Consider the following 27,219-nt stretch of genomic DNA (forward strand, 5'->3'; position numbering starts at 1 on the left):
CGCTCACTCGTTCTCTGTGATGTTTCAGGACAGTTGAGTGAATTAAAATAATTCATACATTTCCCAACGTAGCCACTTTGCCGAATTGGAAAATAAATGCTTTTGTGCTGCATTCATCACTCCTTCGTTCCTGGCTCTGCCGCCGCACTAAAAAAGCAGTTAAATGCACATCAAGAGTGGAGGAGCCATTTCCATGCCTGCTCGCCCCTTGTAGTTCTCATTAGCGCAGCAGCCGCCCCCCCGCTCGGTCCCAGGGGCTTTCGCAGTTTAAAGAGAGCCTCTTTATGATCATTACCGGAGTCCGACTGTGCGGGCGCCATTTGCAGCTGAGGAGGCTCCTCATTTGTAACTGTGAAAAACTATCAATTTCAGCGCGCCTGATGCAGCGGCTCCATCATTGGCCCCATCAGCTCCCTGCTGGAAGCGAATTAATCAGACTGTTACTGCTGATGGGGCAGCGCAGGCGACGGGAGCGGAAGGGCGCAGCTCTGAGCATTAATGTGCCGGCAGCCCCCCCGCCCCTCGCCTCGGACACGGGGTGCAGCAGGGCAGCCTCCGCTCCTCCAGCGCCAGAGGAAGCGGGGTGCGAGGGGGGACCGCCGCTCCGCACGCCACTTTGGACACGGGCGCGTCTGCTGGGGTGCTGCGGGACTGGCACCCTGCACCGGGAGAGGGGCCCCCACCGCCGGCGGCACCTTGCCTGCCCACGGGAGCCATGCACGCAGGCAGCAGGAGCCTCCCGTGCCGACTGCCGAGCCTGCCCGGTGCACGCAGCAGCGAGGTCTGCCCGTGCCCCTGCAGGCGAGCAGACAGGCAGCGCTGTGGTCGGCTCGCAGGTTGCCTTTGCAGAGGTGAATTCCGTGTCCCAGCCCTTCCGGACAGCAGCTGTCTGCCTGGATGGCTCCCGCCCCAGGGACCGTCGTGGCAGATCTCATCCTCCCGGCAGCCCCGCTGCGGAGCCCAGGGGCCTGGCGTGCCGCGCTGTGCGTTTTGCCTGCCCTGGCGCTGGCCTGAGTGTCACAGGAGAGCAAGCCAGCCTCTGCTCCCTGTGCACGGGCGGCCACCTGAAGCAATATCTACCTCTTTCACACACAAACAGGAGCTGAGGTGCTGCTGCTTCTCCCCGGGACGTGGAGGGGTCAGACGTTGACTCGGTGCTAATTGTGTGTCTCGAGCACCGATGGCTGCTCGTCCGCTCTGCCCGGGTCCCGCTGCACTGTGCTGGACCCCGAGCCCTGTGGGTCAGTCCTGCCCATTAGTGGTCCGGAGACGTGTCACTGGGCCAGCTGTGCTGAAGGGTCCGCGGCGTACGAGGGGCGACCAGCCCGGCTGTTCTGGGGGCCTCCTGGAGCAGCCTCACAGTCCATCACCCCGCTCACAGCTCGCGGCGCCGTCACCGCTGCGCTGGCAGGGAAAGCAGCGATTTCGTACCTCCCAGCGCCTGTCTCCCATCGCAGAACTGCTCGGGGCTGGCGAGAAGGGGCGGGGGCAGGCGGAGCCCCTGGAGCAAACCCCTGGCCCCAGGGGGTGGTGAGCCGCTCCCTGGCTCCTGTCCCTGTGGCTGGAGCAGCCGCGCGCTGCGCACACGCCGGGATGGCGGCTCGCCGGGCTGCGTACCTGCACGGCCAGTGGCCAGCGGAAGAAGTGGGTTCTCGGTGTCAGGAGGGAGAGGGCTTTTGGGGGGGCAGGCAGTGCTTCCCGTGCGGCACGGCGTGCCAAGCTGGGCGGCGTGTCTGCCCTCCACGGCAGGGCTGAGCTAAGCCAAAGCAGGCGTGCCTCGCACTCGCGCCTGAACCCCGGCTGTGCTGCTGGGCTGTGCACCCCAGGTCTGAGTTCTCCGCTGTTCCCAGCTCTAAACACCAGGGCAGGGTGGGGAATATTTCCCTGCTCGGAGCAGACTTGCAGGCATGCCCAGAGGGTACAGGCTGCCCTTGCAGCTCCTGGGGACGGGCTGCTTCCTCGGGTTGTGCCCTGGAGAGCACATGGGAGAGGGCTGGGACGGGCTGTACAGGTCGTGTAAACATGCTCCTGCACGTTTTGTGTTTGTCCTTTACGGGAAGACCTCTGCGGCCCACCCGTGGGGACCCAGGGACTGCCCATAAGGCCAGCCGGTTTGGAGGGAGGAACCAGGAGGTCCCACGTGTGCCTGCGGAAGGGTTCCCGTGGTGCGACAGGGTCCTGGAAGTCCTTGGGTGGGTCAGAGGAGCTCGCTTCTGTCCTGCTGGGGAAAAAGAGGGAGAGCAAGCAATACCTGGTCTTGCAGAGGGAGCGTGTTTCACGTTCTGCCCCTGCCCCATTGCAGTCCCATCCCCATCCCACTGGGGGCCCTGGAAGCCCCCAGCTCTGTGGCTTTAGCTGCTGGGCAGTAAGGAGAGCACGGACATGGATGAGCTCTGCTCCGCAGAGCCGGAGGTGGCAGGCTGATTGCAGCCTGCAGGCACATTGGCAGGAGCTGCAGCAGGGCACCAACCCTCACGCTGAGCCTGGAGGGGGGCAGGATGCCGGCGGTGCGTGGTTTGGCCCGGGGGGGGTCCCGGTGAGCAGGGGGGCAGCAGAGATAGGCTGGGTGCACCACGTGTAGCCTCAGACGAGAAAGTTCAGGTCCCCTGCGACATCCAGGCTGGGAGATGAAGGTGCCTCACACCTGCTCTAAGCATAGCCCTGTTGAACAGGATCAGTAATTTATATTTATAAAAATGGAGTCTGAATTTATTAGATTTATCTCTCTTAATTGTCAAGGGTGAACTATTTCCCTGTGGATAAATAGCAGCAGAAACACCCTACTAGTGTGTGTCAAACGTAGTAGAAACCAGAGGTGGAAGATGCTGCATCCTCTCCCAGCCTTGCGGGGGGGACACAGGCTGCACGCTGGACCTCTGCATGGGGCAGCTCCTGCGCTGCCTGTAGCCCTCTCCGTCCCGCTGTTGGATGTTTGCCTTGCCACACAGAGGCAGACCAAGCCCCAGAGAGCCAGTCCGACTGAACCAGGCTGAAAAGGGAGAGGAGAGGCTAGGCTGGACCGGGAGAAGGACTGCCAAGTCACCCGCAGTCCCCACTGCTGGAGGGTACTGCCCTTGTTAGATGCCGTGATTGCTTTCTTAATTTCAGGTGCCACAAAACATGGAAATTGGAGGCTGGGACTTGATGGGAGACATTGGGTTGTTGCAAAGAGGACGGCGAGCTGCCCAGGACAGAAGTGGGCTGGGAGCGGAGCTGCCATACGTGCCCCGTGGGTGGGTGGACACCAGAGAGGCAGGAATGTATTTCGGAGAGGGTTAACAGTGCAGCGAGGGCTCCTGCGCCTCGTTGCCTTCCCCGGAGTCTGCATTTTTATGCTGATTGGAAGCCTGCGCTGTGTGTGCTGCTGAAATTGAATGTCAGGCTTTTGATTTTGTTGCTGGTCTCTAATGAAATTTGACATTTAATGGTGAGTGCAGCGGCAGCGTGTGTGTGTGTGATCGGAGCTTGATTAGCGCGCTCTAATTGACAGTAATTAGGCAGCTCCCTGATTGTTTCTAATTCTGCTATTAATTGTAAGGAACAGTATGATTGAGGATAAATTTGGTGCGTTGCTGCTGGGGATGCAGCTTCTTCAGCTCCGTATCGGAAGCCTATTGAGACCATCATGCTTAGGTTCCTAAGTGTGGCAACCCCAGTCACCTCGTCTGGCAGAGCGATGCCGTGGGGGACCGATGCTTCTGCAGCGGCAGTGCAGATCCCGGGGCCTGGATCTGCACCTGGGGGGCCTGAGGGTATCTCCTGGGACTGTCCCTTCCCAAAACGCACGCATCGCCCTGCGAGGACGCTGCCGCTGAGCAGTACGCCCAGGGACGTGTGCTGAGGGGTTGGCATGTCCGGCTGCCCCCAGTGATGCCGCTGTGCTTGTCCCGGCCATGCAGGTGCCAGCGCTGTCTCTCTGTGATCATCCCAGATGAATCCCAGTGCAGAGTGTGCCCAGCCCGACCCTGCCTAAGGAGCCTCGACTGGAGCGGGTGTCGGAGCCGCCCCGTGCGATGGGGCTGAGCGCGGGTACTGTCCTGTCTCGTGGGGCTGTGCGTTTTGAGCCAGGCAGAGCACCGGGGCTGTCTCCAGGACGCTTGGTTGTCTCTAGAAGGAGCAGACTGTCACTGTCTTGCTGTACATTACTTTCTTTATCTTTGTTCCCAGCTAATGGTACTGCCGATTCTCTCAGCTCCAGCCCGAACATTTCCAGTGCTGCCAGCCCGAAGCTGGAGCCGCCTCCATCACCACATGCAAACAGGAAGAAGCATCGCAGGAAAAAGAGCACAGGCACGACTCGGCCTGATGGCCCCAGCACGGCAGCAGAAGGTAGGAAGGGTCTGCTGCCTGGGGGCAGCTCCGCCGGCTCAGAGCACCAGGCACCCAGGCGTCCTGCTGGGGCTCGTCGGGGACCTGGGGCTTGGAGCACTCGTCGTCCGAGTCGGCTTGTGCTTAGGCAGAACGGAGCAAGCCGCCCCTCTTGCTCTGCCCTTGATTTCTCACCTGCAGTGGAAGCAGGACTGCCATCATCCCCGTGACTGCACATACTGTTAGTGGTAATAATAATTGCTAACAGTATTAGCAGAGCTGAGAGCACACCACGTAGTTAAGGCGTGCTTACCTATGCTTAAGGTGTGCAGACACTTTCTACCCCAAGAAAGAACCTATTTCTACTGGCTTGTAAATTTGCCAAACTTTCATCATTTAAAAGACCTACGCTGGCCATCTCCCTCAAACTTTTGGAAAAGCTTATCTACTTCAGGAAACCGGTTGAAGATGTATACATTGCTTTGCCTATGCTAAAAGTACTGATGGTTTTTCTGTTGAGAAACTTTGGTGTCTCTGCGGTTTCTGAAGAGGGACCCAAAGCTTGGCAGGGAGCCTGCAAGGCATAGGGAGGTGCATTTTGCTGTGAAAAGCCTTCCAGATTTGTCCAGGTGGAGATTAGTTGGTAACGATGTTCTCCAAAGCCTGCATCTATGGTTAGCGTCTGTTGAAAAAGTGATCCCTAGTCTTTAAAATTTGGCTTTATCCTAGGTTATCCTGTCCCACAGCACTCAATAAGCTTTTGTAGTAAACCAAAATTAAGATTTAATTCAGATGGCTAAAGGCAGAGGAAGAGGGATTAAGTACAAGTGTTTGAAACTAATGGCTACTGTAAAAGAAACCAGGAAATTTTAGCCTGTACGTTTCTTAACCTGTACCTGACGAAGCACGCTGCGGCTGTCCTGGCACCTTGCTCCAAATCACAGGTCAGCCTGTGGGCCAGCAGCCCAGGTTTCCCGTGGCAGAACAACTCTTCTTAAGTTCTCTCCCTTAGAAAGATTGTGGTGATGATCTGCATAGGAGTTCGGCAGTTGTGTTGTTCAGTCTTTTCTGTTCTAGTTATGTTCCTCTGAAAACCACTGAGTTTAGGAAAAACTTCCCCTTTGCGGTGGTTGATTCAGGCATCTTGAGCATCGTTTGAGTCTATAACATACACCGGATGTCTCATGGAAGCAAGAAGTATTATCTGTATTTACATTTTGTTAAACAACTGATGGTTCTTAGCTATGGGTACATGTTGACTCTTCAGACACATTACTGCCCTTCCCCACATCAACCCTTGGTTTGCCGTTCTGAGTCCAGTGCTTTAGCAAAAAGAGAGACACGTATTCTTTATATGTCTGAAAAGCGGGATACCAAAGAGTAGAATGACTTTGCACCTACACATGAGACTAAGAAAGTGCGTGCTAAAGTACTGTGTCCCATCCTGTAAATAATACTGCAAGAGAGCGTGGAAATACTGGAGAGAGTTGTAAAGAAGGTCCCAGAACTGACTTGGGTCAGATGAACGTATTTATGATGTGGACATTAAGGTATTCAGCCAGAATGAAGACTGAGAAGCAAAGAAATTATGTTTTCAGTACTTACAGAGAAAGCAGTCTGGTCCTGCAAGGCTGTTCAGCGTAGCTGACGGGGGCGTGAGAAGGTGCAGAGGCTGGGATCTCAAGTTACACAAAATTCAATACAATTTCTTAGCGGAAAAGGTAATTAAATGTGGGAACTCTTTTATGAAGCTGTAATGTGGACGAACCACTGCTCAAAGTCTTAAAATTAAGTAAGTTACTTTTCCGCAAGATGTGTGTGATCCGGCCCCTGCCCTCTGCAGGGGCAGAACTCCCTGCCCTCTGCATCCAGGTGGGCAGACCAGATGATTGTCACCCTCCTCCTTGGATGCCCAGTCCATGAATCTTTGAGCCACCCCAGTTTTTCTGTCGTTTCCTAGGGAGTTTCTTTCAGACACATGCTCACTTGCTGTCTTTCCCTGTTTGGCAGTATCCTTGGAAGGTGGAGTGACCGAGGCTGCACGTGGTGATGATGCGGTGCCACATGACGTGTACGAGGGCATCAGAATATTTTCTGATATTCGCTGCCCTGGTCCTTGACCATGGTGGTGTGCTGGGCAGAGGTCTTGTGCTGTCTGCAGTGATATCCAGGCCCTGTCTTGGGTTGATACAGTTAATTTAGAGCCCTCTCAGGTGTTGGAGTAATGTAATTTTTTCCTGCAACGTGCATTACTTCACGTGTATCAACATGGAACTTCATCTGCCGGTGAAGTGTCAGTTACCAAACTTCATTTGTCCCTGCGCAGACCTTGCACACGGTTGCTCCTCCTGCTGCCAGAAGCCTCTGGCACCAGAAGCGGGAGCAGGAAAAATACCTCCCCAGTGACCTGCAGTACTGCCGCTGCGGGACACGCGGCAGCGGGCTGCCTAGCCTGCTCCAGTGCAGCGGTGGGAAGGGAGGAGTTAGGAGAGCACGGCAGAGGCAGGAGGGGCACGGCAGAGCAGAGGGGGCATCTGATCTGCAGTCCCATGAGCAATCCGACCTCTGCGTCTCCAGCTTGAATCCAGTCGTTCCGAGTCCCCGTGTCCTTCCTCAGTCAGTACATGGGTGCAGCACCCAGTGGCTCAGCGCTGTGGTCAGGCAGAGATGAGAAGAGCCTGCTGCTCGCAGGCACGCACCCCAGGCTGGGTCAGACTGCCTTCCAGGTGGGGTATTGTACGGTGGGTTTTCTGGCTTTTTGGTTGGCTTTTCAAAAACTTACCTTGTATTTATTTTTTATGAAATCTACTATATTAGAAAACTGATCCGATTGCAAAATTGGGCTTCCAAAGGCTGGGCCAGTTCTGTCATCCTCATGGGTCACCCTCCATCAGCACCTCCTGGGGAGACCAGGCTGTGTGTGCCGCGGGTCCGGAGGGGCTGCGGGCAGCACCCGTGCCAGCGGCGCCGTGCTCCGTGTCCGCAGGAGCCAGCCACTGCTGCTGTGTGGAGGCAGCAGGCACCTAGAGGTTCGCAGCCTGGTCCTGCTGTAGCCAGTCTGATGCTTCCGTAGCAAACAGCTGTATACCCCGTTTTGGGGAGAGGGAGACGTCTCTGTCTGGAAAGGGTCCTTGTACATCCCTGTGCTCGGTACAGATTGCGGAGCTGAATCACACGCTCCTTCTCAGGCAGACGATGCCCTGCCTGCCGTACCTCTGATTGGCACTGGGTCTCCCTGCCTTGGGCGACTCCTTTGGTTTCTCTCCTGCCCCCAGCACTAGGACTGCTCCCCAGAGCTGATGCAGCTCAGGGCGCTCCTCACCAGGACAGGCAGCCCAGGGCAGATGCAGAGCAGTGACTCGGGGACTGCTGCTTGGGCTTCTGCTTCCGAGGCGCTCAGGGCGAGCACTAGGCTGAGTCACACCGGGTCGCTGTCCTGCCTGGCAGCCTGCATTAGAGGTGGAGACTGGCAGCAAGCAAATAAGAGATAACGAGCCTCTATGTGAGGTCCCATCCTGATGTCTTAATGCTCAGCGATTGGTTCCAGCTGTGAACCCGGGGCTGAGCATTGCCCCACATCATGGGCATGACTGATGACTTATGTCACGGACTAGTGTCCGTAAGTATGTCTGAGTCTTCCTTGAATCTTTTTTAGCTGCTTCTGAACAGTTACAGCAGGTTTTTTTCACAGCAGGATAATCTGAGCTTTTTGCTTTTGCATAGTCAACATGGTGGAGGTGTAAAACTCACTGTGCAGAGAGCAGGGCTGCCGTGCTCTGTGGTAGAGCTGCCATCCCTTGGGGTGCTCATCCTGCTGTGGAGGCACTCCGCCTCGGGAGGAGCGTGCGGGACAGCCCGGTGACCGGCTGTGCTTTCCACGAGCTCACGCCGCGTGGCTGTGCTGGTGAGGGAGGCACTGCCGGGACTCCCCAAAGCCTCCTGCCAGGAGACCTCAGCAGCCGTGTCAGGCCAGGCACGGTGTCAGGCTCCGCTCTCCTTGCAGCGTCTCCCAGGCACGAGCAGCAGCAGGGGAGTGCGGAGGAGCAGACGGCTTGGGCTGCGGCCAGGCTGCCTTCGGGCGCGCCCAGCCCGACGCCTGCGTGTGCAAGGCACGAGCATCTCAGGTTAGCATCCTGGGAAAGTTGGTGAGGTCTGGGGATAAATTGCCATCAGTTTATCTCATTTAGGAGGTAATCAGAGCCAGGGACGTGCGGAGCAATTGAATCTTAGTTGTTCTGAAGTATCATAAATCAAACGAGCTGTTGCTTTTTTACATGGTCGCATGTTAAAGAGAGCGCAGTGTCAGGTTGCTAGGGAGCATCAGCAAACTATGGCAAGCGTGGTATTGGGCTGCCGGGGATGTCACCAAACCGGAGAGTGTGGCTCAGGCTGTCAGGGAGCACCCACAGGCTGGCAAACGTGGTGTCGGGCTGTCAGGGGACATCGCAGCAGCCCCCGGGAAGAGCTCGTCACCGCGGCAGGGTTGCAGCGTCAGCCTGCAGGGACCATCAGGAAAGTCTGCTCGAGATCAAAGCCCAGCAAAGTGCTGTGGCCAGGAGTGCCCCGTCCTGCCGCCGCCGAGTCCAGAGCCCGCACTGCAGCCGTGCCTCCTCTGTGCCCAGGGCCTCTGGCTCCTGTTTCGGGCAGCCGGGAGGACCCTGGGGAGCTACCAGGCACGTCTGACGGCAGGAGCACCTTTGCGACGCTCCCTACGCCAGCATCCCCATGACTGCCAGAGCTCCGGGGATAATGAACTTCTCATGTGCTTAAAGAGTGATGCAGGGTGCATGGCGAGAAGCTGACAGCCCCTTAATGTGCTTCTCAGTGGCGGCCAAACGACGCGGTTTTGTCTTTGTTTTTTAGTTTTAAAACCCACGGGAAATTGATGGCCAGTAAAGAGTTGTGTTGGGGCGATGTGCGTGATTAATACCAACTGTCAGGGGCTGTCGGAAGCCGATCTCGGCGAGCTGGGAGTGCAGGGCTGAGCTGCGCTTACCAGATTGCTGGGGATTCCAGCTGCTATTGCTCAGCTCCCGCCTGCCCCATGCAGCTTGTGTCACCCGTGCGCTCCCTTCCGCCAAACCTCTTAATTCAGTGCTAACAAGTCACTCCTGCTCATTACAGACCCCGCGAGCTCCCTGCTCCGTCCTGGCGGGAGGAAAGCAGCCTGTGCCGGGCATCGCCACGCCACGGCCAATCCCCTCTCTCCATCAGCTCCACACTCCCCTCGTTCTGCGGTTCCTGGGGGGACCTTGTACAGCTCCGTGTTGCCCCTCTGAGAGACCCTCATGTGCACAGCCGTAACCCCGCTGGTGCGTCTTGCAGCGAGCCTCCATGTGCACCATGAAGCCCGCGCTGTCCGTGCCCTGCAGCCTGAACCCCTGTCCCCAGTGCATGCAGGCACCCCGCACGGCTCTTCTGCTGCCTCCCGGCCCCGCTGCACTGTGTGCACGCGCTGCACCCCATGTGGCATCCGTCCCCCCCATATACACAGAAATGACACTCCTGGTCCCTTGCACATCACAGCGTCCCTTGGGAGCACCTTCTCTTCCTGAGACGCAGCCTCAACTGCCTTTGCTGTCCCTCCCCACACTGCATGCACACCTATGCGCACGCACGCATCTGGTGCCCCACAGCGTGCCCTCTGCGCTACACGGAGTGTGCCCGCCTCTGCTGGTGTCGCTGCGCAGAGCCCTCCCCGCCCCCGCCGCCCCGGGCCCAGCGTGCCCCCGTGGGCAGGGCCGGCGGCAGGGGGGCGGTGGGAACGTGCCAGCTCAGCTTGGGGCACGCCGGGGCCGGGGCACTGGGACAGAAGGCGCTGTGGGGTCTCCATAGCAATGTTCTTGCTGCGGCTCTCCTGGCGGCTTGTCGCTGTGGAGGGGGCCTGTCCCTGTTGCACTAATACAGGTTAGGAATATTGGGTTTAATGATCTGCAAAATGAGGAGGCAGCGAGCTGACATTTACGAATGGTGCTGCATCCTTCTCTTCCCAGACGCCTGCTAATTTGTTGATATCCCAAACACCTCATAATGATGTGGTACAGTGGCAGCTTGCAAACAAGCATCCCGAGGCTGGGGGGCCTGCTGGCTGCCCTGCTCCTGGACACTCTTGTCGGACGTGGCAGCAAGAGAGCGGAGCTGTGGGCCAGGGACTCCCCGCACCAAAGGCAGCCCCAGCCCTTGGTTCCCTGCCATGCGCCCCACACACTGGAAGTGTCCCCCCGTCTCCTCCCTGTGTGACCGCCCACTCGCCAGGGCGTCCAGAGGCACCTCTGCTACGCCAGCTCCGAGCGGGAGGAAGGATGGGAACAGAAGGGCAGTGCGAAGGGAGAGACTGGATGTGACTGGGAGCCAGGGGAGGGCGGAGGTGGAAGAGGAGCCGCCTGCTTCAAGAGCAGGGCAAGGCGCAGCGTGAGCTCTGCTTCTCGTTCTGCTGATGTTGAGTGGGATCCTGCTCCTCCTTCCTGGACCTGCTGGGGTGCAGGACGGGGTGTCCCGCACCGTCCTGCATGCAGGGCAGGGACTGCATCCCATCTGCTCAGGGAAGGAGCCGGCTGGGGAGCCAGCTGGCATGGAGGGCTCTCCGTGCCTGGTGTGCGGGCATGGAAGTGCTCCTGCCCATCCCCTGTGCTGAGCTCCCTCCTGTCCAGCCCGCTGGGGTGGGAAGTGCTGCCCTGTGTCTTGTGGGCTGGTGTGGGGGAGCTTTATCCAGTTCCTTGTGGGGGGAGAGAATTGCAGCCCTGCGTCCTGGAGAAGCACAATCCTGCCGCACGGGGTGAGGAGCATCGCGCCGCATCTCCCGCTGTGACTGGAGGGGCATTGCTCCATCTTCTGTGTCCTCCCCGCAGAGCTGCTTTGTGTCCTGATGCTGAGGGATGGGGGAGCAGCACGCTCCGTATTGCTGCTTGTGCTCTGAGGGTGCTGCCCCAACCCGGGGGGGCCCCCTTGGATACGTGTGAGGGATGTGGCCAGCCTGTCCCACTGCAGCTCCCCGGGGAGGCACCCTGGCCTGAGGTTTCATCCCGCACTCCAGGGAGAAGCAGGGGGTCGGTGGGGAGGGAGGTGGGAAGTGCCACTCCCTTGTCTCCACGTGGAGGCCCCTGCAGTGGGGTCTGTGGGCTGGGCTGGGCTCTTCTGCGTGGATGCCAGAAGTCTGAGCCCTTCACAGAGCAGGACAGATCCCTGCGCCCAGCCGTGTGCTGAAGCTAAGGTGTTTTTAGCCACCCAGATGTACCACTTCTGCTCAGAGCTGTATCTCCTCCCTCTGAGAGCAGAGAGAAGGGCCTTGGCACGAGCTGTAGGGCAACACTCCCGGGATTGCACTGCTTCCCTTTCCCCCCATGCTGCTTCTCCTCTCCAACATCCCCTGCTGCTTCTGCAGGTGACAGTGACAGATGCACCGGTCTGCTGGGCATCTCGGCTCTAGGGCACCTTTGGGCAGCGGAGCTCTGTCCCACTCTGGTTTCTTGGTGGGGCTCTTCCCTTACCCTCTTCCTTCCTCTTTGTGCTGGTTCCTGGCAGGGCATGCAGGATGTCTCCGTTTCCCCATTTCTTACCAGTCCTGTGGTGCTCAGCTGCTGGCCCTGAGGAGATGCTGGCTTCCCCCCTCAGGCACAGCAGGCTGGTGAGGGGTAACTCCACGAGGGCTGATCACCTCGCTGCGGTTGCTGCAGAAGTCCTCAAGCCCACTCAGCTTGGTGACTCAGTTGCTGGTCAGGTCTGAGAGCCGCTCGGCCCTGGCCCGTCCCGGCCACTGTGCAGTGCCCTCGCTAATTTTGCTCTCATTTGGAGCACTCGTTGCTGGGCGGCGTTGGAGCTGGGTCATGGGGTTAACGCCCATTAGCAGAGCCGGCTCGCACCGAACTCTGCTCAGCAACTCTTCACGGAGCTCAGTCTTTAAAACATCATCAAAAAATCATCAAGAGAGAGAGAGACAAGCGCGTTCATTTCCACTGCCCACTAATTCTAATGGAGCTGGCATAATGGACTCCCACCAGCATGCCTGCAAGCAGCCGCGGGGCCAGGGAGATGGGCTTTGCCTTCTGGCCCTGGGATAGCCCCTCTACCCCGAGGTGGCTGGAAAGGGCTCCCCACTTCTGTAGGAGCAGCTTCCTCCAGGACCTTAGCCCTGTCGAGTCTGAGCTGGCGAGATCTGGGGCTCTTCTGGCCACCCTGGCCACCGGGAAGGAGACTATGCCCTGTGCGTGGTGCAGAGAAGGGCGTTCTGCCAACTGTGCTTCAACAGAGGTAGTCCGAATCCTGCCTGTCATCTGCTTTGTGCTACCCTTTCATCTGGCCAGAAATGCCCCTGCCGCATCAGAAGTCTGTGCCTCTCCCCACAAAAATCTGAGAAAGCCTCATACTTTCCCTAAAGCTGTGACTTGTGTCTGATTCAACTTGTACGAGCCCCGCAGGGAGCTCAGGAACTTGTCCCAGACCATGCCAGAAGCTGGGTCTGCACACCGTTGGAAGCCGCTCTGAGTCCCTGACTCCCTTCCCAGCTCTGCCAAACCCTGCGTGTGATCCTGCAGCTCCCCGCTCTCCTGCCGTAGCCACGCCGCGCTCAAGCCCCCAGAGAGGTCTGGCCATGCAGTGCCGTCCTGCATTGCTGCAGGGAAAGAGAGGTAGTGATTTTGCTTGCGAAAGAAGCCTTAGTGTGGAAGAAAAGCTGTCGTCCTTTGTTAGCTCTTCCCGGGCTCTGCTGAGAGCAACAGGCCCTTTGTTCGGAGTAAAGCTGGAATCTGTGAGGCACAAAGGAGGAAGGGGAATGGAAGTCCTGCGGCTTGCAAAGCCGGTGCTGGGGCTTTGGTCTGACTGGGACCGCTGCCAGGGCTGGGACCGGGCAGCCCCCGGGCTCTGGGATGCCCCTGAGCTGTGGCGGTGGGAAAGTCTGTCCGAGTGGGGTTGGAGCCCCAGAAATCTGGCCGTTGCCCATAGTCGGGTGTGGGCAGCCCAGCAGGGACCCCGGCAGCAGGGAGCCGCCTGGCCCTCCTTGGCGAGGAGAGGCCTGGGAGACGCACAGTACCCCCCACCCAGCGCAGCACAGAGGCAGAGGGGCTGTGCCTCCGAGGAGCAGCAGCGAGCCCCGCGCGGGAGCCCTGGGCAGGCAGGCGCTGCAGGGCAGGCGTTTGCCGCCTCGTCTCTGCTGGGAAGCGTACTGGCACAGGAAGGCTTGGGCTGGGGTTCTGCCTGCATGTGGGGTGGGGAGGCACTGAGCAAGCGAGAGAAAGGAACGAGGATGATGGAGTCGTGTGAGCCCGTAGCAGGAATCCTCACCGAGTCCTGGGGACTGTGCCGACCTGCTTGCTGCTGTTTCGGTGGCAGCAGAAGCGGCTCAGCAGCGGAGAGCACTTGAGCGCATCCGGTACTGCCCAGGTCAAGGTGGCTGGCCTGGGCTCTGCAACACACAACCAAGGACGGGAGAGATTTAAGGAGAATAGAGCCCATTCCGATAAATCGGAGTGCCCCAGGAGTGGCTTTGTCGGTCGCTGCTCCAACCGTGTGGCCCGATCCAAGATCTGGGAACTGCAAACGCTCCCTCAAGCACTTGGGCAGTTACTGTCCCAGGAAGAAATGCCGCTCTTTCCTTCCTGGCTGTTAATGATTTGCCCTGGGCAGCAATCGATCCTGCAGCTGCCAGGGGCCTGATCCTTGCTCTCCTGCAGCCTCCCGCAGAGGTAGAAGGAACCGGCTCTGAGAATAGCTGGAGCACTCAAGTCCTTGGACTGCAGATCCCAGTCACGGGTTGGGACAGTGGAGGAGGTGGGGGCAGCTGCTGGCTCCTGAGTGGGCTGGAGCTGAGCAGGGGCTGGGGAGGTCCAGCTGAGCGCTGTGGTAGCAGGTTCCCGTTTCGCCTGACTGCTGGCTGCCATCAGTGGTTGGGTGCTCCCGGCCCGTGTCCAGGGTACGGCAGTGCTCACAAAGGGTGGTGCTAGCGAGCCGAGGAGGCAGTGGCTATTAGCCTGGCTGTTGTCTGGTTATTTCTTCTCCCAGTATTCAGAAGTTACCAGCTGTACATTTTCCAAGACTCTTGTTTTTGAGCTGGCATTTAGTGTCCTCGGAGCCTCCACAGCAAACGTCCTTAGGGTAGGAGGCACGTTGCCTTCAGGGAGCTCCCCAGAGCTGGGGCTGTGGGGTCTCTTCTGTGGCTGAATGCTGGAGGAGAGGGCAAAGTGCTGGGCGAGCTTGATGTCCCGGTTAGGCAAGTGCATGACAGAGAGGGGAAGGGTCCAGCAGTGTGACTGCCTGCCAGCACCCTGCAGTCTTGCCCTCCTCCTGGTGCCCCCGAGTTTCTCATTCCCAGCAGGAGAAAGGCAGTCGCAGACATCTTTCCCCAGAGGAAGAGTCCCAAGCTGATTCCAGGGTGAAATGAGTGAAACAGCCTCCCCTTCCTATCTGGGAAAGGCAGGCCAGTTGGCGCTTCACCTGGAGAGCCCTTCATCCTGGAGTCATTTGATCCTCTCGAGGGTCTGCTGGTGTGGAGACCAAGCCTTGCATTCCTGCACCAGTCCATTTCATCAGCGCTGATACTCTCCAAGTCCCCATGGCTGCGGCTGGGATCTGTGCAGGACACAGCATGGAGTGCTCTCAGCAGTGGCAAAGGGCGGGCATCTTTCCAACCAGATGTCGCTCACACTTTTAACCCCCATGAAATGCAAGATCCTGAGCCTGCTGTGAGTGGCATGACGCTCTCCAGCATGGCACAGTAGCAGGAGCAGCATTTTACCCCGGGTTGTCCTGGGGTAAGCAGCTGTGCATGATGGAAGGAGAGAGAGGGTTGGGTGCTGTGCCCGGCACTTGTTAATGCAGGTGGTGCCTCCGAAGGAAGCGAGAGCCTGGGAAGAGCACTTGCAAGGGAGGAAGGGCTGTGCTCTCCCGCCACCCCGTCAGAGCTGACTTCCCTCGAGGAGACTTCCCGTGGCTGCACCCATTTTCTGAGAGTGTTTGTGGACACAGCCGCTCAGCCGGTGCCAGGCAGCCCAGCAGCAGCTGAGGTTGGCCGTGCCCTTGGTGGGACCCGGCTGGTGGCCTCTGCCCCGTCCCTTAGCTCTGCTGGGGTGCTGCAGGCTGCAGCAGGTTCCTCAGTCGTTGCCCTCCTGCTGCTTCCTTCCGCAGTAAGAGACTCCTCCGGCCACAGCTTGAGGGGGCAGTCGGGCAGGAGGGGATCCCCTCCGGACCCCCTCCGCTCACCTCCCCGCGTCCGCCCCGGCAGGCGCGGACCCTGCCAGGCTGGAGGCCAGCACAGCTTTGCCTTGCTGCGGGCCAGGCTGGGCCCCGCGGCCTCCTCGCTGTCTCTGGAGCTGTGCAGTTGACTCCCTGCTTTTAATAGAGAGCTGGGAAGGCACATTATGGAGATGAGGGTGTTATTTGCATAACGCTAATTAGGTAATTACAAATCATTTTGCTATGAGCTGAAGCGTGTGCTGTGACATAACGTTTATTAGTCATTCCATTCAGGCCCCGCTTAGTTAAGTCATTTACTGCACTAACTACTGAAGTTGGCAATAAAAGGTAAATGCTGGTGCTTGGGTGCAAAGCTGAGGCAGGGCACCCCATGTAAATCTGAGGCCCGTGTGCCCACTGGGCGCAGCCCCTGGCAGGGGCTGGCGGGGCAGAGCCCAGCCCCAGCAGCCCAGGCTGGGAGGGGAGGGTGTTCCAGCAATCCGAGCAGCAGCCAGAGGGGGAGACCACGTTTTAAGCCTTGCTTTTCGGCAGGCTCTTGGTTGTTTTGGGGCCGTTTTCTTAGGCCCAGGGGGCCTGAGGTGCTTTCACGCGTTTTCACTGTCCCCCGTCTCTCTGCTGCTGGCTCTGCCACCCAGCGCAGAGGTGCCTGTGCTCTGAGAGCCTCCCTGGAACCCCGCCAGGCAGCGTGCGTTTGTAGGGATGCTAACGCTTCCATTTGTACCCAGCCTCTAAGTGCCTGGCGGTCTGAGCAACCCTTGGCGCCCACCAAAACTATCTTCCCTGAAGGCAGAAAGTCAGGAATTGGTCCCCATGTGTTTCACAGACAGAGAAGTGCTTTAATAGTGAGGTTGCATCTTCTGGGGTGGTTGCAGGGTGCAGATGCCGGTGCTGTGCAGAGGAGCGGCTGAGGAGCAGGTCGCCTGGCCCTGCCCTCTTCGGCACTTTGTCCTGCACGTGTCCATCCCTGCTGCCCTCCCTGCTGCCATCTCTGCTGCCCTCCCTGCTGCCATCTCTGCTGCCCTTCCTGCTGCCCTTCCTGCTGCCATCTCTGCTGCCATCTCTGCTGCCCTTCCTGCTGCCCTCCCTGCTGCCCTCCTTGCTGCCATCTCTGCTGCCCTCCCTGCTGCCATCTCTGCTGCCCTCCCTGCTGCCCCTCCTGCTCCCATCTCTGCTGCCCTCCCTGCTGCCCTCCCTGCTGCCCTCCCTGCTGCCATCTCTGCTGCCCTCCTTGCTGCCATCTCTGCTGCCCTCCTTGCTGCCATCTCTGCTGCCCTTCCTGCTGCCATCTCTGCTGCCCTCCCTGCTGCCATCTCTGCTGCCCTCCCTGCTGCCCCTCCTGCTCCCATCTCTGCTGCCCTCCCTGCTGCCCTCCCTGCTGCCCTCCCTGCTGCCATCTCTGCTGCCCTCCTTGCTGCCATCTCTGCTGCCCTTCCTGCTGCCATCTCTGCTGCCCTCCTTGCTGCCATCTCTGCTGCCCTTCCTGCTGCCCTTCCTGCTGCCATCTCTGCTGCCCTCCCTGCTGCCCTCCCTGCTGCCCTCCCTGCTGCCATCTCTGCTGCCCTCCCTGCTGCCCTCCCTGCTGCCATCTCTGCTGCCCTCCCTGCTGCCATCTCTGCTGCCCTCCCTGCTGCCCTCCCTGCTGCCATCTCTGCTGCCCTGCCTGCTGCCCTCCCTGCTGCCCTTCCTGCTGCCCTCCTTGCTGCCCTCCCTGCTGCCCTCCCTGCTGCCCTCCCTGCTGCCATCTCTGCTGCCCTCCCTGCTGCCATCTCTGCTGCCCTCCTTGCTGCCCTGCCTGCTGCCCTCCTGGCTGTTGTCCACGCGCCTCATAGAAGCAGCTCTGCTTGCCAGCTTCCAGGGACCCCCATGGCCACCAGCTTCCCAGGTTTGGGAGCCAGAGGCCGCCTGCCCAGCAGGGCACTGAGAGGTGCCAAAGCCGAGAATGGCATCACTCTTGCCTCTTCGTAGCTCCTACCCGGTCGCTGTGACTTAGTGCTTCTCTGTGGGAAAACAGCAGCTGTGCCCTGCTGTGTGGGTCCGTGGAGCGCCCAGGCACCGAGGGCTTCCCGAGCGGGATCCCCGCTCTGCTGCGCTCCTCAGCTGGCTCTGAAGCCCCTTCTTGATGCACAGGACTGTGAAGAGCTGCCTGTGAGCCCACCGCAGGGCCTCCCTTGCATCTCCCGATTCAGTGTGCTTGGCTCTGTCCCTCTAAAATGCCACGGTTTAACCCCAGCTGGCAACTGAGCACCACACAGCCGCTCGCTCGATCCCCCCCACAGTGGGATGGGGGAGAGAATCGGAAGAGGAAAAGTGAGAAAACTCGTGGCTTGAGATAAGAACAGTTTAATAATTGAAATAAAATAAAATAGTAATAATAATAATAAAAGAATGTACAACGCAAGTGATGCACGATGCAGTTGCTCATCACCTGCCAACCGATGCCCAGCCAGTCCCTGAGCAGCGGCCCCTGGCCAGCTTTCCCCTAGTTTATATACTGAGCGTGATGTCATATGGTATGGGATATCCCTTTGGCCAGTTTGGGTCAGCTGTGCCCCCTCCCAGCTTCTTGCGTATCTCCAGCCTTCTCAGTCGGTAGAGCATGAGAAGCTGAAAAGTCCTTGATTTAGTGTAAGCACTACTTAGCAGCAACTAGAACATCAGGGTGTCAACTTTATTCTCATACTAAATCCAAAACACAGCAATATAGCAGCTACTAGGAAGAAAATGAACTCTATCCCAGCTGAAACCAGGACAAAAAGCCACTCTTCGGCAGGCACCGAGCACTCTGTGGGCTCCTGGGGGCACCAGCTCTGCGGGGGAGCTGATCCCACTGCTCAAGAGGTCAGCAGCTTTCTCTGAGGGTGGGACATGCAGGGCATGGAGAGCAGGGCGCAAGCAGCTTCCAGGGGTCCGGTGCCGCAGCCTCCTGGGTTTCCCGGCCCAAGGTGGTTGGGGAACGAGGCTGCGGGTGTTTCTGTGCAGAAGAAGGGCAAGCCCTCGGTAGTGGAGCTGGCACACCGGGCGCTGTGCGAGCAGCAGGAGGGACAGGCTGGCGCAGAGCTCTGGTTCCTCCCTGCAGGCGCTCTCTGCCCGCGCTTCCCTGTCCCAGCCCCCCAGGACCACTGCTGCCAGCGGTCCTGCCCGTGTGCGGGCACAGCGGTGGCCCACAGGGACCTGTCTGTGTGCTCACGCCCTGCGAGGCCGGCAGACCCCCGCCTTCCCTGACCCATGTCGTGGCATACCTTTCTTTTCCAGAACCAGATGAGCCATTTGAGTTCATTATCGTGTCCCTGACGGGCCAGACGTGGCTCTTTGAGGCCTCAACGTCAGAGGAGCGAGAGCTTTGGGTCCAGGCCATCGAGAGCCAGATCCTGGCCAGCCTGCAGGGCTGTGAGAGCAGCAAAAATAAGGTAAGAGGCCTCGGCTGAGTTCTGCTTTGTTCCCTCCTCTCTGGCATCTGCTTTGCTGCAGCCGTCCCTTTGCCTGCACCCCCAGGCTTCCCTCTCCGTCCAGGCTGGATCCTGTACTGATCCCTCTGCTCCCAGTCAGGGCTGAACCCCGTCCCTGGGACTGTGCTGCTCCCCCGGGTTTCCTGTCACCTCTCTGAGCTCCCTGTCCTCTCCCCAGCCTGGCTCCGGCCCCACGGAGCTCTCTGCACCCTGCCAGGGCTGGATCCTGCGCTGTCCGCTCCCTCCTTGGACAGCTCGGCCTTTTTGCTCCCCCGGCGCACACCTGGCTACGAATCGGTGTTCCCTGCGGACCCCCTTCTCTGAGCCCCGTGCTGGGCACCCCTCCTGCAGCAGAACCTGCGGGGTGCCCGCTGGAGCAAGGTGCTGGCGGCTCCCCGATGGGCTCTTGGGGTGCTGATGAGAGGACACGTGGCGGGGCAGTTGGCCCTCAGTAAAGGGGGTTCCTGTGCGTTTTGTTTCAGGCTCGGCTGGGCAGCCAGAGCGACGCACAGGCCATGCAGGCCGTCCGCACCGCACGTGGGAACAGCTTCTGTGTGGACTGCGATGCACCAAGTAAGAAATCTGCACTGGGAGGTGGGGCCGCTCGCCCGGGGAGGGCAGCGGAACTCCGCCCCAGCCACCTCCTCCCTTACCCCAAAGGGACCTGCTCTGTGGGGCTGTCTCCTCCTCTCCGGCAGTGGACCCGTTCGTCAGGGATGGGGGGCTGACCCACCTGCCACACTGGTCCACGACCCCTTACTGACCAGTCCTTGCCTCTCTGTGCTGCTGGGGCACAGGGCTTGGAAGGGACCTGGTGGGCAGGTGCCTGCAAGTGTGGGTCTCCTGGGTCACAGGAGACAGGCTGGTGAGTCCGTGCTGGTATTAACCCTCCCGCACTGATCTTGCTGCCCTCAGATCCGGACTGGGCAAGTCTGAACCTGGGCTCCCTCATGTGCATTGAGTGCTCCGGGATCCATCGCAACCTGGGCACCCACCTGTCCCGTGTGCGCTCCTTGGACCTGGACGACTGGCCGAGTGAGCTTCTCATGGTCATGACGGCCATCGGCAACGCCCTGGCCAACGCTGTCTGGGAAGGAGCGGTGGAAGGCTACCCCAAGCCCACCCCCGAGAGCAGTCGGTAAGGGAGATGAGGGACTGCAGAGATGCTCCTCAACCACAGCAGGAGGCTTGAGGGCACCACAGGAGATTGGGAGCAGCCAGCCAGCCAGCCAGCGAGGTGGGCAGGAATCCTCAAGGTACTCCAGTGTCCGGGGTCCTGCCTGCTCTTCAGGCACTGGAGGCCCTGTCCCACTGTCCTGGTGGGCCAGCAGGGCTTCATGGCTGGCCATGGCCATGCGGTGACTGCTGGAGCCATGGCTGGCTGCAAAGCAGAAGGGGTTAACAGAGACGGCTTGGCAGCGTCGTTCAGGTCTCAAGGGTGCGTCCCTTTCAGGCCCTTGTCTATCCCTATCGGAGCGACTCTCCTGTCACTCATCCCAACAAGAGCCCATTCTGCGGCTTATCAACGGATAAGAGCAGGTCAGGGGGCGGCGGGAGTGAGCATGCTCCGCGCGGGGCATTGATGGCCGCCCGCCAGATGCAGATGGATAGAATGGCAGCAGATAGCGGCGGCACGGCACACATCGATCCGCCCGGCCCCGCAGCCCCAGGCGGGACGGACGCTGCCGCAGCCTTTGTTTGCACCAGGCGAGACGGCAGCAGTGATAACGTGCCTCCCGTGGCACTGGGCTGTCGCGTGCAGCAGCTAACCTTTTCTTGCCGCTGGCCATGGCCCACACACAAGCACGGGACAGAGACGGGCCCCGACTGCCGCGTAACGGGCACGCAGGAGAGTGTGCAGGGCACTAGCACGGAGGTGCGGGTGTCCCTTTGCAGTGACAGGTGTGGGGTCTGGGTGCGGGACTCTGCTGCTGTACATGCGTGGACGTAAGCGCACAGTGTACGTAGGGAGCTATAAGGAGGCGCCGTGAGACAAGCGTGTGCTGGGCATGTGTCCGGGGCAGTGTGACAGAGCCCAGTGAGAGCCGTGTGCGCGGGGGGCACAGCAGGGGAGGGGTCTGCAGCAGGGGCTATGCAAGGGATGCCTGTGTGTGAAAACACGCACTGCTAACACGGGGTGCGTTTAGTGCTGGTACGCATGCCCCTTTGCACGTGGGGCCCAGGCAGGTTGGCCCACCTGTGACAGTGACAGTGTCCCTTCTGGCAGGGAGGAGAAGGAGCGCTGGATCCGGGCCAAGTACGAGCAGAAGCTCTTCCTGGCTCCGCTGCCCCAGTCGGACATCCCGCTGGGGCAGCAGCTGCTGCGGGCTGTGGTGGAGGATGACCTGCGCCTCGTGGTGACGCTCCTGGCCCATGGCACCAAGGAGGAAGTGAATGAGACCTACGGGGATGGAGATGGGCGCACAGCACTGCATCTCTCCTGCGCCATGGCCAACGTAGTCTTCACGCAACTGCTCATCTGGGTAAGGCAGGACCCCGCAGCCTCCACTGTGGTGCTTCTGGCCCTGTCCCGGTGCTTCCCCGCTGCAGCACCTCCCCGCTCCCAGGTTTTGGGACACCTCTCGTCCATCCCCCTCCTACGGGTTCTCCCACAGGCCCGCTGGCACTGCCCTACCCATCCTCCCATCTCCCACTCCCTGCCCGCCCCAGTGCCACAGAGCCCCTTGCCTCTGCTGGTGCTCTTGCTGCGCCAGCCCCGGGCCCATGGGCCTTATGGCACCTGGGTGCCCCTGACCAGCTGCTTTCTCTCCCGCACAGTACGGGGTGGACGTGAAGAGCCGGGACGCTCGTGGCCTGACCCCGCTGGCCTACGCCCGGCGAGCCGGCAGCCAGGAGTGCATCGACATCCTGCTGCAGCACGGATGTCCCAGCGACAGTGCCGTCACCACGCTGACCCCCAGCCTGCCCCGCCGCAACGCCAACACCAACAACAACGCCTGCACCGTGGTGCCAGCTGAGCTCAGCTCCAGCCCCAGCGCTGTCTAGCTCCTCACGGGCCCTCCGCTCACCGCATGGCCGCCTTCCAGCCCTGCCGGGGGACCAGAGCCACAGGAGCGGGTCTGAGCGCAGCACAGCCGGGCCACCCGCTGTGCTCACCCCCACCAGGACCCCTGTTCTGGGCAGCAGGAGGCTGGGGAGCCAGCAGCCCGCTCCTCTGCGCCGGTTCCTGTGGACTCTGCAGCTGGGGGTGCGGGGGGGGCTGTGCAGACCCAGCGCTGTCAGCTTGCAGAGGGGTCCCTCATAGGCACTGAGCTGGGGGGCTCCAGCACACCCCGTCCTCATGACCGGTACAGGGGGAGGAGAGGCAGTTTCTCTGTGCTCCCCGCCACACACACGTGTAGATAATACAGGGGCTGGAGGCAGTTTCAGGTGTGTGGCCCTCCCCTGCACAGCCGGTACGGGGGAGGGCGATTGCTGCACCCGCTCTCCCAAACAGTAGGGCAGTTTGGGCAGCTCCTTCCTGCCCTCCCTCCCGTGTCGGCCTCGCTGTGCACCCCTGGTGCAGTGGGGAGGTGGGGGGCAGTGGGAGGTGCATGTTTCTCCACTGCACCCCTGTGCTCCTCTCTGCTCCTGGCCAGTGCAGGGAGGGATCCCCTCGCTGGTACCGCTCCCCACGTGCTGATGCAAAGGGAGCTTCTCTCCACGCAGCCCTGGACAAAGCCCCTCCAGCCTCCCTGGTGACCTAGAGGGGGGACGAGGATGGTCGCCCTGCGGTCCCCAGCTGTGTCTGTCTGTCTGTAGAGTCACTGTCCTTCCAGGTTCAAGCCCCAAAGCCATACACAGTGTCTCCATCGGAGCATCCCTGCTGGCTCCCGCTGCTGCCCAGGCGGGGCTGGTCTCCGGCTGAGCAAGAGGAGAGAGGAGATGAGCGTCTCCCTTTGGTTTTGGGCCAAGCCTGCAGCTGAGCGCTGGAACCCCAAGGCTTTGGACGCTGCTGTGGAACGTCTCTGTCACTTGTGTATAAAATGTACATTGGAAATATTTATATGGACACTCTGTATATACTGTTTCTTTGCCATGAGTTGCCCTGTGTGTGTTATCTGCAGCCAAGGAGATAAAGGCCAATAAAGCAACCCACCTCCTGCCAGCCCAGCTTTCCCGTGTGCTGCCTTTTGGGCCTCCAGTGCAGCTTCCGGGCTGCTTCTTGCCCGCACTGCGGGGCCTGGTGGGTTTCCATCCCAGACTGACAGGCGTGCAGCCCTTTCTCCTCCATCTAGGGCATTAGAAACAGCAGACCTGCGCTGAACTGGGCTCCTCAGTGGACATGGCAGAGTGCTGGGATGGGGAGGGGAGATGTGTCAGCCCGGGTGCTGTGGGACAGTGCTGGGACACAGCCCCAGAGCGATGCACGGCTCTGTTGGGATCAGAGATGGGCACAGCAGAGGGGTGCGCTGGCAGGGGACCTGCTGGCTCAGAAGTGCCGGGCCCAGCTGGGCCCTGTGCACAACAGAGCGAGTGTGAAGCTGGGGAAGGCAGAGATGGGCAGGGAATGGTGGGCTGTCCCGCGAGCAAGGAGCCTGGGTGGTTTGCTGTGGCAAAAAGATTGCTGCAGAAGACTGGGCGTCATCTGGTCCCAAGGTTTAGGCAGCCCCCCCGGGCAGTGCAGGGAGCCGTGGGTCTCTGCTCTACCATCCCTGACCCCACGTGCTTCCCCCAGCTTTTGGCAGAGCAAGGCCCCAGCGCTGCCGGTTCTCCGCTGGCTGCACCCGAGGCCACACCGGGCTGGTTTGGGGCTCCAGCACCCCCCCCCTCCTGTGCCTGGGTCCAGGCTCGGCACTGCGCTGGGACTGGGCACAGGTCTGGGATCCCGAGCAGGTGGTGCTGCAAGGAAGTGAGTCGCCAAGACAGCCCGCCCTCCCCCCGGCACCCCACCTGCCACAGGTACCCCCCAGCAGTCCCCTCCAGACCCCCGTTGCCTCCTCCCCGTGCCCTCCCATGGCAGAGGGCTGCCGCGCTTGGCCCCAGCCCCTCCAGCAGCCCCTTAACTTGTCTTTGCATGCCAGCTGCGTGTGCCAGTATCGTGGAAGCCATCCCGGTCCCCGTCCCGGTCCCAGCCCTCCCCGCCTGTGCCCGCGTCTGCCCCTCACTCCCTGTCCCTCTCCCCCGCGCCGTGCACATTGGTGCCCCCGCGCCGGCCCCGGCCCCGGCCCGGTGCTGGGTTTGGTTAATTTCCTGGCGACTGCATTAGCGGGAATGGAAGCCGAGGGACGGCAGCTCCTCTGGGGCCCATTAATCATCCCCCTCAGACAAGCTGCCTTGATTACAAGTGGCAAGAAATTCATTAGGGCTGCGGCTCTGACAACTTTTATCTGCGCGGCTGGATCTGACTCATTAGGCAGCCAAATTAAAGCCATGATGGGCCCTGATGAAATTCACTGCTTGTTTATCTTGTGCGATCTGATACATCTGCCCATACATCATCTCCCGCGTGGGATCCCGCCCGGCCCAGCCCCGGCGCCTCCCTTCCCATCCCAGCCCTGCCCTGGCCCGTCGGGGCACCCCTGGCCTGCAGCACAGCCTGGACCCAGCTCCAGAGCCAGCCCCGGGCCAGGGTCTCCAGGCAGACCCCGCACTCCGCCTTCGGGCTCGGCCCCGGGGTCGGGGCTGGGGGCAGCGGCCGTGCCAACAGGAGCTGCGTGAGGACAGCCCGGGGGCCGCACGGCCCTGGGCAGCCCCTCCTGGGCCACGCGGTGCCCATGGGGATGTGCAGCCCCCCCCGGGGCACCCACAGCCCTGGCCAGGGCGGTGGCACCAGTGCCAGCGCACAGCCCTGTGGAGACAGACCCAGGGCCCTGCTGTTGCCTGCATCTTGCAAACGGGTGCAGGGAATCCAGGGGCTGCCGCTCTGCTTGCGTCCAGGGGAAGGGAGCACCAGCAGCTCCCCGGTGTGCTCCGACATGGTCCCGAAGAGCCAAGACAAAAGCCCTTTTCTCCAGCTCATGAGCAGGCAGGCAAGGCCATCCTGGGCTGCTGGCACCGCAGTGGCCCTGGTTTCCTTAAGAGAGGCCGCGCTGCCACCCCGTACCAGTGTGCTGCCCCAGCGCAAGGGCCTGCGCCTGCCGCGGGCAGCCTCTGGGCTGCGGCACGCTGTTCCCGTCCCCTGCAGGAAGGGGTCTGCGCTGAACAAGTGTCCCCGTTAAGAAAAACAGCGTGCCCCCATCCGGCAGTGGGGCCGGGCCCCAGCAGCAGCACTCGGGCCCTGCCCTGCCTTGCCCCAGCCCAGCATTAACCCACTGTGCGAGCACATCTCAGTGCCGAAGTGGCCCGCATGGCTTCGCGTGGTCCCGGGCCAGGACGGGCTGAGGCAGGAGCTGCTGTGTCCGTGTTTAGGGGCAGGAGCTGCTCTGTCCGTGTTTAGGCTGGTGCCAGGGAGGGCACAGGCAGACCCTCCACTCTGCTCTGTACGCCACGGAAGCGTGCCGGGGCAGCAGCAGAGTGGGGCTGTCCCTGCACAATGCAGCCCTCAGCAGCAGCGACGACCGCACCAGCTCCTTGGCAGCACCATAAGGACCCTGCCACCGCCAGCCTGCACCACTCGCACCACTGAACTGAAGCAGTGGCTGCAGCAGGGTGTGGGTGCTGCAGGGCAGGAGCAATGGATGCAGACTCATGCCATCAGCACATCCACGGTGTACAGCCCCAGGCTGGAAACCAGCCATGCCACAGGTCTACAACGCTTCCCAGAGAGCCTGGGCACAGCAGAGCACACCAGGACAAGCCCCATGGGGCACAAGAAACAAAGCCCCATGGGCCCTCTCGCAGCCCTACCTGAGCTGGCACAGCCCCTGGGGGGTACGTGGGTGGGAGCAGCCATGGCAAGGGGCTGTACTACCCAGCCCCGAGGCCGCTGGGGCCACGCGCTGGGTACATCCAGAGGTTCTTTTACAAGAGATGGCCAGAGCAGAGATCATGCTACTGCCCTGCACTTCGGTGTTTCCAACCAGCCCTGCCTCTTTGACAGAGAGGGCAGAGGTGTGACCAATGTCCCAGCTCCCTTGGCCTGTGCTCACCAAGATACGTCACTAATATGCTCCACTACAGCACCTGCACCCTATGCCCCTTCCCGTCGTGGTATCTGGCCTGTAGGCGCAGAAGTGCCGCACAGGTCCTCACAAAGCCCTCTGGAGGAGAATTCAGCCTGGCAGCTGAGGACCCTGGCACGAGCTGGTAGGCTGCGCAAGGTCAGCACAGGCGGGGGGGTGGGACCCCCTGCTTGGGAAGGGTTTCAGAGATCATCAAGCACTGCAGTCTCATGCAGTGCGTCATAACTCGCCCAGCACTGAGTGGGCAGCAGCACAGCTACAGCCTGTCTCTTCTCCCAACCCCAAATTCCAGCATGCCCTTGACAACTTCTTTCAGGTCTTGGGTCGTTCTCCTTTGACACTGAAGATGCACCCACCAGGAGTTTGCGCTCTGCTGCTGAGGCCAGCAGCATGACCAGACCAGCTACTGAATCCCCTCTGCAGCTGCACCCTGAACTGCTGTGGAGCTGGCTGTAAAGGAGTTGGAGGTGGTCGGGGGGGGCTCATGACCCTTCCCAGGTGCCAGGTCAGTGGGAAGGGAGATTGTTCCTCTCCTGCCCATTGCAGTCAGAGCCAATTTCTCCCCACCAAGGTATAGGTTCGTTGCATCGCAGGATTCCTGCGGTGATGACTCCCATGCTGCAGAGTACAATTTGCTTCAAAGGGTGTGCTCCTTTGAGCACTGACCCTCACACAGGGCTGTGCACCCTTGTTTCAGGGTGGGCACGTGCGGTGCCAGCCGTGCCCCCAGACCTTGGCCAGGCACTCCTGACCAAGGCCAGGAGTAGGGTGAGCTGCTCCCTGAAGACAACCCGCAGCAGGACGGATTCCCCCACAGGGCAGCACAGCACAGTGCAGCATTTCTCTGCCCTGCCTCAGTCTGCTCGTCCCGGGGCCAGAGGGCCCATCACAGCCCCTGCTGCACACCAGCTTTGGGAAAAAAAGCCCAGTGTGACCTCCTGGGGAACTGCTCTGTGAGCCACCAGCAGATCAGCTAAGCGTCCGAGCAAGACCTGGAGAGGCCACCTAATGAACAGCGGTAGCACCAGCACTATGTTGTGGCCCATCAGATCTTCATACAAGCCCATTGTTAGAGAATGCTATGAACCAGCTTTGTTGCACTGAAAACCTTTTCCTGAGAGGGGACCACTGAGTGAATAAATACAATCACTGTGGGATGCAATCACTACTCCTTTCCTAGTTCTTTAAGAACCAGTTCCCAGGTAAATGAGCGGGCA

The 27,219-nt window shown here is 60.4% G+C and overlaps 2 protein-coding genes across 4 annotated transcripts in view; one reads left to right on the top strand and one right to left on the bottom strand.

Moving 5' to 3' along the window:
- AGAP3 (ArfGAP with GTPase domain, ankyrin repeat and PH domain 3) overlaps positions 1 to 23,051 on the top strand; it is a 152,345-nt gene extending 129,294 nt beyond the window's left edge. For both annotated transcript variants that reach the window (XM_075144483.1, XM_075144482.1), the window contains exons 13-18: positions 4,168 to 4,329; positions 18,745 to 18,899; positions 19,421 to 19,511; positions 19,854 to 20,076; positions 21,166 to 21,421; positions 21,717 to 23,051. In XM_075144483.1, coding sequence (XP_075000584.1) covers positions 4,168 to 4,329; positions 18,745 to 18,899; positions 19,421 to 19,511; positions 19,854 to 20,076; positions 21,166 to 21,421; positions 21,717 to 21,944 — 1,115 coding nt within the window. In that variant the 3' untranslated portion in view covers positions 21,945 to 23,051. The remainder of the gene's footprint in view (positions 1 to 4,167; positions 4,330 to 18,744; positions 18,900 to 19,420; positions 19,512 to 19,853; positions 20,077 to 21,165; positions 21,422 to 21,716) is intronic.
- CDK5 (cyclin dependent kinase 5) overlaps positions 1 to 27,219 on the bottom strand; it is a 228,042-nt gene that overhangs the window by 195,872 nt on the left and 4,951 nt on the right. The window lies entirely within an intron of this gene.

Source organism: Calonectris borealis, chromosome 2, assembly GCF_964195595.1.
Source record: "Calonectris borealis chromosome 2, bCalBor7.hap1.2, whole genome shotgun sequence".
NCBI lineage: Eukaryota > Metazoa > Chordata > Aves > Procellariiformes > Procellariidae > Calonectris > Calonectris borealis.